Raw genomic sequence first — 11246 nt, forward strand, 5'->3', positions numbered from 1 at the left:
TGACCAAATAGGATCACATGACATCACCTGGGAAGCCGTGACCCTTTGCTTATATCTATTGGCTGGATGCCAATCCATAGTGAGAAACAGGAGTGGATTGTGTTAGTAGTCAGTGGAATTTCTTGCTTGTGGTGAGCTATTGGGTGCCGTTCTTCATGAATGATGTAAATCAGTATTGCTGTTGGCTATCGAGCCACTGGCCATTAGTATCAGAGCCAACCCTCGCATCGCCGGTTTCTGCTATGGAGATGAGCAGAAAAAGGTGATGTTATACGCGGACGATACCCTCCTTTTGTTGGGGGATACGGACGCCTCCCTTAGGGAGGCTATGGTAGCGATCACAGAGTTTGGCCGATTTTCTGGTTTACTTATTAACTGGTCAAAGTCGGCCTTGCTTTTACTGGACGGTGATGACACGCAGGTAATTAATTCCCTGTGCCCTATTCCCATTACTTCCTCCTTTAAGTACCTAGGGGTACAGATCACAGCTAGGCCACGGGACTTCATTCATCTCAATATATCCCCCTTGTTACTACGGTTCAGGGACAAAATTAAAACTTGGAAGGCCCTGCTATTGTCGGTTGCAGGCCGGGTGAATTTAATCAAGATGATACTTATGCCACAATTGTTGTACTTCCTCCATAACACCCCCATGGTCATCCCCTTGAAAGTTTTTCACACGGTTAATAGTATCTTTCGTAGCCTCATCTGGAAAGACGGGGCTCCTAGGATCAAATTAGAGCACTTACAGAGACCTAAGGATAGCGGGGGATTGGCATTGCCAAACCCCTGGCTATACTATTTGGCGGCCCAGATGCAGCAGCTGGTCGGCATGTTTCGGCCGGCGGTGCGATCCTCTGCTCAAAAGCTCCTGGAGCACACCGTGGGCAGAAGTCCGATCCCTGAGGCGCTGGAGGCACAGGCCTTTGCCAAACCACATAAGAAGTACCCCACTTTTAGTCTAACTCAGAAGGTATGGAACAAGGTCAAATATGTCCAGAATGCGGAAGGCTACACGAAATACAGTCCAATATGGCAAAATGACACCTACACTGAACTGGCCAAGTTGCAATCGGGGACCAGATGGAAGCAATACGGGGTTACACACCTCACACACATATTCCGTAATGGAGTGCTACATACGTTCCCTGCGCTGCGAGAGGAGTTTAGCTTGCCGCAGTCAATGTACTTCTCCTATCTACAGTTGAGACATGCAGTGGTGGCGCAGGGTCGCTCTTCTGTGTGGTGCCTGTCGCCTACCCCTGCTTTTGATCTTTTGGGGGATGCTGGGACGTCAAAAGGCTTTATCTCCCAGTGCTATGCCATTCTGTTGCAATATGTGATGAAGCAGCATCCCCTGAGGATAAGAGAGAGGTGGGAAGCAGATGCGGGAGAGTTGGATGGTGAACAGTGGGAGGAAATTTTTCAGGCGGTGGGCAGGTGCTCCTTGAATGTATCACAAAGGCTCACCCAGTTGTATATCCTATTGCGTACCTATTACACCCCACACAGGCTTAATAAGATGAATCCGCAACTTTACCCTACCTGTACACGTTGTAAGAGAGACCATGGAGATTTGATTCATATGCTATGGAGATGTCCCAAACTCCACACTTATTGGGCAGGAGTTGTGAGTACCGTTAACTCAGCATTTGGTGTGGCTCTTCCACAGGACCCGAGGGCATGTCTCTTGGGGGCTCTGGAGGAGTACGAATGGGAAGAGGCGGACAGGGAAGCGATACACAGGGTGTTGTTCCAGGCGAGGAAGCTCATCATGGTTCATTGGAGAGCAGATGCTCCCCCGACCCATGCTGAATGGATTGCCAATATTGGGACAACGATGAGGAGGGAGAAACTGGTATATCAACACAGGGGTAATGCCCACAAGTTTGAGAAGTTATGGGCAAAGTGGCTGGATGTACCGGGTCTAGCCCCGGTGGACTTGGTGATGGATAGGTTGCTGGGTATTAATGTTGGGCGAGATATGGAATGGGAGTGGATGTCCCGAGAGCGCTGTCCGGAGTGATGGTGGGGGGGGGAATTTACCTCCAGAATGGGGTTGCTATGTCTGTACATGTTATTTTATCTCTGATCTTTATTTCTATTTTGTTTATGTCCTCGACATGTCGAGGGGATTTTGTATGCCTTGTACCTCTGCAAACTAAATAAAACTTTTGTTGGATTTTAGAAAAAAAATCAGTATTGCTGGATGATATGATTGATCTTAGATGTATATTGTGGGAATTGTGGGGTATTTTATTCTTTTTAAAAGACTTGTCAAAAAATGTGGTTACATTTTTTGTGAATCATTAGGGGTACCCCTTGTTAATTCGCACACATTTTTGTTAAAGGGAGCTTCCAGAAGCCAGGAGCCCACCCACCTGCAAACCCCTACAACCATTGGGCCAGGGTTCTGGGGAAGAAAGAGGCCCTTTTCCTCATTGACATGGGGACAAGAGGCTTGTCCCAAGTGCACACTTACATTTAAAGCGGATGTGCCACTAAAAAAATATATTAAAAGCCAGCAGCTACAAATACTGCAGCTGCTGACTTTTAATATAAGGACACTTACCTGTCCTGGAGTCCAGCGCCGATCGCAGCAGATGACGAGCCGATCGCTCGTCACCCTGCTGCTCCCCCCTCCATCCACGGTGAGGGAACCAGGAAGTGAAGCGCTCCGGCTTCACTGCCCGGTTCCCTACGGCGCATTCGCGAGTCGCGCTGCGCCCGCCGATTGGCTCCCGCTGTGTGCTGGGAGCCGAGTGTTCCCAGCATACAACGGGGGACGGACGGGAAGCAAGGAAAAAACCCGTCTTTTGCCCGTATCGTAGGGCCGGAAGTGGGTGCAGATACCTGTCTGTAGACAGGTATCTGCACCCCCCTCCCCCCTGAAAGGTGTCAAATGTGACACCGGAGGGGGGGAGGGTTCCGATCAGCGGGACTCCACTTTAGGGTGGAGAACCGCTTTAAGTGCATAAAAACAACATTTGCCAGCATAAAATGGTAATGATTGCCAGCGATTTTCTACAGCCATGACAGCACTCAGCTCTTCCGGGACGTTGGCGGAAACAACGTCACAAGTGTGGACTGACTGGGCAGATGAACATTGCCTCTCTTCACTCAACACTAACGTTTGCATCTTTAGCTTCAGGCCATGCTCTTTCAGGGATTATGAGAAATGAGAGGAACCACAATAAATCACAGCGCAAATAAATCAGAAACCCTGAAAAGAACTCTGAAGTGGTCCATGCAGAGTACCTGTGTCCTCCATCTTCCCCTCGTATATCACAATCCACCTGTACCCTTCTCATCTCCTATGATTTCCCTATATATGACATTTGCATTTATGGTGTTCGTAGCTCCCCAGATACGTTTACAGGCATGATAGCTAGGATAACCAAAGCACTGGATCCATATAGCAATAAAAGTGAGTCACATACTTGTAAGCAGGGATGGGGTGCGGTGATTCACAGAGGGAGACACACGTAAAGTTCTCTGAACAAAAGCAACGTTTATTACCGTGAGGTGGAAATCGTAGCAGTCATCACAATAGAACGGCAAACAGTTCCTCTCCAGGCCTGGAGACACAAATATGCAGTACAGAGTCTGTAGTTCACAGCTACGTGGATTTCTGAGCTCCGCAGGCACTTCCCGCGTAATGGCATACTTTCCGCACTCACATCGGGACACCGGTTTGCCTGGTAGCAGCTGGCGTCTTCCACCTGAACAGGGTTAACACTCAGGCCTACGTAGGAACCCTGCACTATTCTTCACAGCAGGGTCTCTGCCTCAATCTGCCTACAACCACGTTCTGCCCAAAAAATGTGTCAGAGCTTCCTATATAAATAAACCACCCCAAAATGGCCGCCCAAATCTCTCGAGATCTAGTGCGGCCTATCAGGACACCGGGCTCCTCCAAAATGGTGTTGGAGACATTCCAGAGGTCAATAGTGTTAAACATAAGTACATACATAAACATAACAACTCAACTGCAGTGTGAACACATACGATTACTTTACCACTTGCTCTTGCAGCTAGCTAGGCTGCCCTACCACTGACAGCTGCTTACATACTTGTGCCCTTTCTTTCCTGGCCAGCCCCCATGCCATTTCGCTGACAATCCTTTTTTTTTTTTTTTACTTTTAGCTCCTACTGTCATCAACAAAGCACCTGAACCTCAGCCAAATTCGTCCAACCCACCATAAACCAAACCCAGGGACGCTCGGCACGCTTGCATACATCTGAACATCATAAGTCATTTGGCTGATGCTTACATTCGGATTAGTCTTTAAGCCTCCTGTTTACACCGGTATGTCATGCGATTTGACTCATGTTGCAGAGATTATGAAAAAAGGTTTGTGCACTACTTTTTCCAACTGCACAATGAAAGTGGCGCGATTTCAAAGCCGCACTGGTGTGAACAGAGGGCTAAAGAACTTTTACTTATGTTGAGCCAGTCTTGTGTAGCAGCAAAGGGCACCACTCGATTACAATGTACAGCTGAATACCTATATTACAAGGCCTGCTGCTGACCACAGATTGTGGGCTGCCAATGTGTTACCATACTCACATATTTAACTGTTATTTTAATAAACGTGTCTTTTTATAATGAACAAGAAGATCTGTGTGTGCTCTTTACTTGCTTGTTACCAACATGGTAAAGCATATCTGACTTGCACTACTGGCTCAGCCTGTTCTAGTGTGGGCACTTCTATGCAGAGAATTGCAGGAAGCGGTTGTATAAAATTAGATTTAGCTAGTTGTAGCTATGTTTAAAACGTCTATTTATAGTGAGCATCAGGCGGGAAAAAAAAAAAAATGAAAATCCACACATATATGCATACAGTATGTTTTACACAAAATGTAGTTGTTTTTTCAATTGCAAAGCATGTGTGTTATGGGACCTGTTCAGATACACACAGATGAAGTTAATTTACTATTGCTGGAGAGTGCAAAATCTGGTGTAGCTGTGCATGGCAGCCAATCAGCTTCTAACGTCACCTTTTTCAAGTAAGCTTTGACAAAAAAAAAAAAAAAAAACCTGGAAGCTGATTGGTTTCTATGCAGAGCTGCAGCAGATTTCGCACTCTCCAGTTTTAGTAAATGAACCCCATAGCATACCTCTCAAACTATTAAGACAGGAACAAGGGACACCAATTAGCAAAAATATGTACGGTAAGCATATGACACACCCCCTGCCATGCCCCCTTAAAAAGGAGAATTCCATTAAAAAAAAAAAAAGGTTTAATAATAATAAAAAAATGTATATATATATATATATATATATATATATATATATATATATATATATATATATATATATATATATATTTTAAACCCACAAGTGCCATTTTTTTTACCACTACTATTAAAATTCACAAATGCAGCAATTTAGATGAATTGTTTAACGCTGGGAAATACTTTTTGAAAAAGAAATGGTGCATTTTATATACAACTAAATAGATCTCATTTGTCCCTCCATTCTGTGTGGAGAAAGGAGGGGCAGAGGGACTTTGTTCCCAATCAGGGACAGTTCGGAGCTATGCCATAGTGCCTGACAAGGTTCTTTTTTTTTTTTTTTACCAGGGAAGAGCCTGACAAGGTTCTTACATTGACTGGTAGGACATATTGGGACTCACTCGTAGTTCCCCAGCAACTGTACCTCTGTTGTCAGCACACCTGCCTGATACTAAACAACATCTCCGGTTTTAAACATGGCCTGTCTACATTCAGCAAATGACATTGTGTTTTGCAGATCAAAGATTTGCATCGGTTTGCATACTGTACAAGGTTCTTTTGCATAGTAGCTAAAAAGACTTAAAGGAACACTAAAGGTAAACTTTAAATAACAAACATGTTATACTTACCTCCACTGTGCAGCTCGTTTTGCACAGAGTGTCCCCCAACCCTGTCTTCTGGGGTCCCTTGGCGGCTATCTCGGCTCCTCCTCGCAAAAGCTTTCCACCTTCATGTAAGCTCCCTCGCATGGTGGAAAGCTTTTGCGAGTGCGCTCCCGTGATACAGCGGCGGGCATAGCCGCCGACTGTATCACTCGGCCCCGGCGACGCGTTATCCACTGTGATTGAAAGCAGCGCCAGCCAATGGCGGCGCTGCTATCAATCCGTCCAGCCTAGCCAATCAACGGCCAGGCTGGAAACCGAAGAGAATTACGTAGACGCGCGTGGGACTTTCGAGGGGTCAGGCAAGTAAAACGGGGGTTCGGGGGGGGGGGCGGTACCGTCGGATGTTTTTTCACCTTAATGCATAGGATGCATTAAGGTGAAAAAACATTTTCCTTTACAACCCCTTTAAATAAGAGAAGTGTATCAGAGAAAAAAAAAAAAAAATGTATGTGTATAATTGCTACACAATTAGGAGATACTAAAATGATGAGTGAAAGAGTAGATGACAGAGAAAAAAAAGATCTCCATTGCAACAGAGTTCCACAAATCTTCTAAGTGGCCTTCTGCACAGAGCTTGAGTTCAGCCTAAAAGGCAGCCCTAGTACTGTTAATACTTTTCTGCATTAGGATTTTTTTTCCCCCCTTTATGAAGGGGATAAAGAAAAATCACTTTACAACGGGATTCTGTGTTTTTCCTTACAATACCGGGGTAAGTCATGTGAATATCAAACACTCAAGAACAAGGCCCTCCGTAACACTCCAACTCCCTTGTGGGGGAGTGTAGCGGCTGGCCATGCTCTTGAATGGAGCCATGTTGGGATGTGGTTAGGATCTCCTAGCTGCCCTCTGGATCTCTGCATTTACAGTTGTCCCCTTTTGGGACCCTTTCATCATGGGATCACATCACAATTCCAGGCTTTGTGTTTTTAACCTTCATCTGTAGGCTTGCAACTGCCAACTTCTGTATTTATGGCCTTGAAACAAGTCAGACACTAAGGGCTCTTTCACAGGGAGCGGATCCGTATTGATCCGCCCCGTGTGTGTCCGTCTGCTCAGCGGGGATCATCCGTAAATCCCCGCTGAGCTGTCGGCGGACAGGGCGGTCCCCGCACACTAAGCAGAGACCGCCCTTTCTTTCTTTCTTTCCTCCGCTCTCCCCTATGGGGAATCGGATGACTACGGACCGTGTGTCCGTATTCATCTGATCCGTTTCGCCAGACGGAAGAAAAATAGGGTTTTCTTCTGTCTGAAAAAGCGGATCTTTGCGGAGGCGGATCTTTACGCCCGTGTGAAAGGGCCCTAAGACCGTTACACGGAAATGTATGAGAATTGTATACTGTATGGGAGTTTTGTACCCCTATGGTCTAAGCCTAAGTGCATGTTTTTGAGACATGGTCTTCGGTTTCGGAATTTATTTTTTATTTCAGGTACTTGTATAGCGCTGTCAATGTAAACTGCACCACACACACACACAAATATTATTCTTATAAAAAAAAATAAAAAAAAATAATGAATATACATATATATTTATTATACTATACATACATACATACATACACACGTGTGGTGTTTTTTTTTTTTTATTTTATTTTATTTTATATTTGGTGCCAGGAAAGTCCCATACACACCCATGATACAATTTGTTGGATTGTTCATCCAAAGTCTGTTTATTTTGTTCCGTATATCAGGGAAGGGTTGGAGGCTTTCGTATGGTATTATTACACATCCAAAACTTTTTTTTTTTAGTACAGTAGGGAAGGGTCAGAATTTCTAATAAATGTATTTTTTTTTTTATTTATGGGTCAGTGACAACTGCCCCCCATTTCTGTGGTCACAGCAACAGGAAGGTAAAATAATTATCCAGTGAGGTCACCGCAGAATTTTTTTTAACTACAATGAAGTGACACTTTTATTACAGCCTTGTGGAAGGAGACAAGCCACAATTGGAAATATGCCCACTGAAGCTGCCCAGAGATACAGGAAGCGGGCAGGCAATGCACCAGTGCCAAGGCAAAAACATTTTTTAGCGAGTCTGACCTTTAACACTTATTAAACATACCTGGGCCGTGTAATAGGTTCTAGTAACCATGATACTTCTTTTGCTGTAGACTGCTCAGGGTCATGCAATCTATTTCTAAGGGAACCCTAATGTAAAGTATCAGCTGCTCTGGAGGTGTAACTGAAGCATTGCATTGTTCGGAGTTTGTAATTACACACCGCTAGAAACTAGACAATGTAAATATGTGTCACACAGCAGCCATTAGTGATCATCACATAACTTTCTGTTGCTTTTAGTATATGTCAGCCTTACTAAAAAAAAAAAAGCAAGTTCAAAAGAAAACTATGATATACTACTGCCTATTAAGCCATTTTGTCTGAGCAGAGCCACAACATAAAGAGTTGATGACCAACTGGTCTTTCACCATTATTATTGTCATAGAGGCCTCCTATGAGTTACAAGAGACAGGCCATCGCATGACTTTCCTTTACAAATGGTGTACACTGCATTTTATTAAACACACACACACGCGATACCAGTCATTACAAAAAAAACAACAATTCGTTATTTGAACATTCGTTATTTAATTACACTTGCATATATAAAATAAATGGCATTGCACATTTTTGAGCTACCTGGCACCATCGCAGGTTTTATAGGTTAACACTTTTTGTGCCCTCAGCTACTTGTTCACTTGCATATGTTCCTGTTGAAGAATTCGAAATGGCTCAAGGGTACGGCCAATCATGCAGCAGTCTTAAGGGATTTCTCTGTCGGTGGCTTAACGATTCTCGAGTTTTGTAGTCCCTGACCTTCCAAGGTTTTAAGCCTGTCTCTACCAACTTTAGACACATTAATGCAAATTACAGGAGTCATTGTTTCTTATCTAGGAGCCTGTAGGAAGTGTTGAGGAGCAGGGAGTATCTCTACACCGACTATAGGAAAAAAACCCTGCTGCAATTTTTTTCGAAATAATCCACAACTTAGTTTTGGAGTTTGCCCAGGCACTTAGCTTAGCTTAGGCTCCAGATCTTGTTGATCAAATCAGACCATAGGGCAAGATAGTCCAAACAAAGATCCATCAGAACAAGGACTACTTTTATATCAGTCCCACATTTGGCTAGCAAAATTCAGGCCTATTGGCAACCTGGTACAAGGACAGAATTTCAGGCATACCTTTGAAAAGGCATCTAATAAACAAACATTGACATGATGCACGGATAAGGAGAGAAACATCAATTTAAGAATAATCAGATTTAAAATAGACTCTACAAACATTCTTTCAAACTAACCAAGCTTACATTTGGACAAGGAAAAAAAAAGAAAAAGAAAAAAGAAAAAAAGGACAATAAAATGAACAAAAATTCATAGAATAAGGCTTCATGAAAAGTTTTTTCCTCCTTTTGTTTTTATGACCTTACTGACAATTTTTTGGCAGTTACATCTACATTTAGTTATATCGAGACTCTTAACAGGACTAGATGTGTATTCTCATTTGGGTTAACGTCTTCAAAAGTGACCCTCTCGATAGTCTGGAAAAAACACAAAATATAGTGAAGGCACAAGTACCATGTAAAAGATTAGTTACAATTACCTTCCAATTTTCACTCTGTTCAACAGCTATGTCTGCTGTTGGCATCTGAAATATCCAAGTGTGTTAAATGCCTTGTGCTTTGTTGAGTGCTGTGGTTCCATCTGCCATCCTCTAAAAGACCCAGTAGTGACAGAGGCTTGTAAATGAAACCATGGCATTCAGCTGGGGACCAGGAGTTCTAACTAATGGTATAGAGGCCAGCAGACGGAACCAAGCATCCAACACAACTGAAGGATGCCAGTGGCAGCCATTACACATGAGCAGAGTGTAGATTGGAGTTGCTACCTGCCCGACAGGTATAAATCTTGTACAGGGTGCTTGCACCTAGATTGTATCAGACTAGTGAAAGGGTGGATTTAACAATAAAAAACAGGTTCCATTGTGTTTTATTTATAACAACTTTTACCCCCAAAAATTTTAAATAAATATATCATACTTGGTTGAGCTGTTACCACATCACAAGTAAGTTCCATCAAAGAATTTGACGGGAGTAGATGCATGTCTAACAGTCAAAGGGTGCCTGGACAATACAAAGGTTCCACAATTTTTAAACTTTGCAGCAAGTTATACCCAACAACAAACTGTCAGCTCTACTGTTAAAACATTTGCGTACACGAGTTCTAAAGCGTACATAACTCAGAACTGTATGTTCGAATTTTCCTTATAGAAAAGTACAGCAGAAAAATTTACCAACTTCATGAATTCCTTCTTAAATTTTAACCCTCATTAAAAATAGTTCCTTCATCTTGCAGATCTGAGCCAGACATTAAATATCTGATCTGCTACCGGAGTGTTGAATGTAAGACATTAAATACTGTCAATATTTCATATTTAAATGAATCAGATTACCAAGAGGCATCAATAATTTAGCCACCTAAGTGCCCCATATGGATTACTGCACACATTATAGAAGTGCAAGTAGTATTTAGTGATCATAGTGTAGATTAATAAACAAAAACAAGGATTGTACCAGCTAAAAACATGTGCCTTGGCATTAAGAACACTACAAACTTGATCCAACAATTCAGAAAACGATTCTCTTATTTTAAAGTCTTGGACTATTTGGCAACTGATCATACCCAGTGGAGGCAGACCAGCCCCTTGTGATTGCACAAAATGGGATCACCTTAACAAGAATCCCATGTAAAAAAAAAAAAAAAAAATTATAATAATTGGGGGATTTTTAGAGATCTTAAGTTTAAAAGTTTTAAACCAACAAAAACTTGCAGACGTTCTCTGCTCCTCAATCACTTTGGGAAGTCTTTTTGTTTTGTTGCTCAGAGGGTAAGTCACCGCTTGGCTAGACCAAGTTTAAGAGAAGGCTTTTAAGAGATGACACAAGAATTTCGACAACATGAACAACACTTGCAACAGGGATAGCAGCAACAAGGTTTTTCTTCATATTTTGGAGGCGCCGAGGTGTATTGTTTGTCCAGATCAACGGTGTACATGGAAGTTGGGTGACCTCCATTTTGGGACTTGTCAGAGGCGTATGGATTATATGGTCGCCTCCATGAATCTTGGGTGTGGATTTTGTTGCCCTCCCACGAAGCAGACATTGGGGGTTGGATGTTCACCCTGTCTGGTGTCGAGTAGCTGGGGTAGCTTGGTACTGCTGAGGGGTTTGTAATAACTACCCCATCGAGGTCCTCGCCAATAGCGTTCCGGACAAAGCTGCTCTTGAGTTGTGCTCGAGGTAGATTGACCCCGGCATAGGGATTTGCGATGCTGGCTCCCTTGTCCATTTTTA

General features: G+C 43.2%; 1 protein-coding gene across 1 annotated transcript; it reads right to left on the minus strand.

Moving 5' to 3' along the window:
• Window positions 1–10821: 10821 nt before the first annotated feature.
• On the minus strand, window positions 10822–11241 carry LOC120914592 (cysteine-rich tail protein 1-like). Its single transcript, XM_040325273.1, has one exon. It carries the CDS (start codon window positions 11239–11241, stop codon window positions 10822–10824), a length of 420 nt encoding a protein of 139 aa, XP_040181207.1.
• Window positions 11242–11246: the final 5 nt, after the last annotated feature.

Source organism: Rana temporaria, chromosome 9, assembly GCF_905171775.1.
Source record: "Rana temporaria chromosome 9, aRanTem1.1, whole genome shotgun sequence".
NCBI lineage: Eukaryota > Metazoa > Chordata > Amphibia > Anura > Ranidae > Rana > Rana temporaria.

Coding starts and splice junctions, on each gene's coding strand:
- LOC120914592 (XM_040325273.1), bottom strand. CDS start 11,241: ATGGACAAGGGAGCCAGCATCGCAAATCCCTATGCCGGGGTCAATCTA.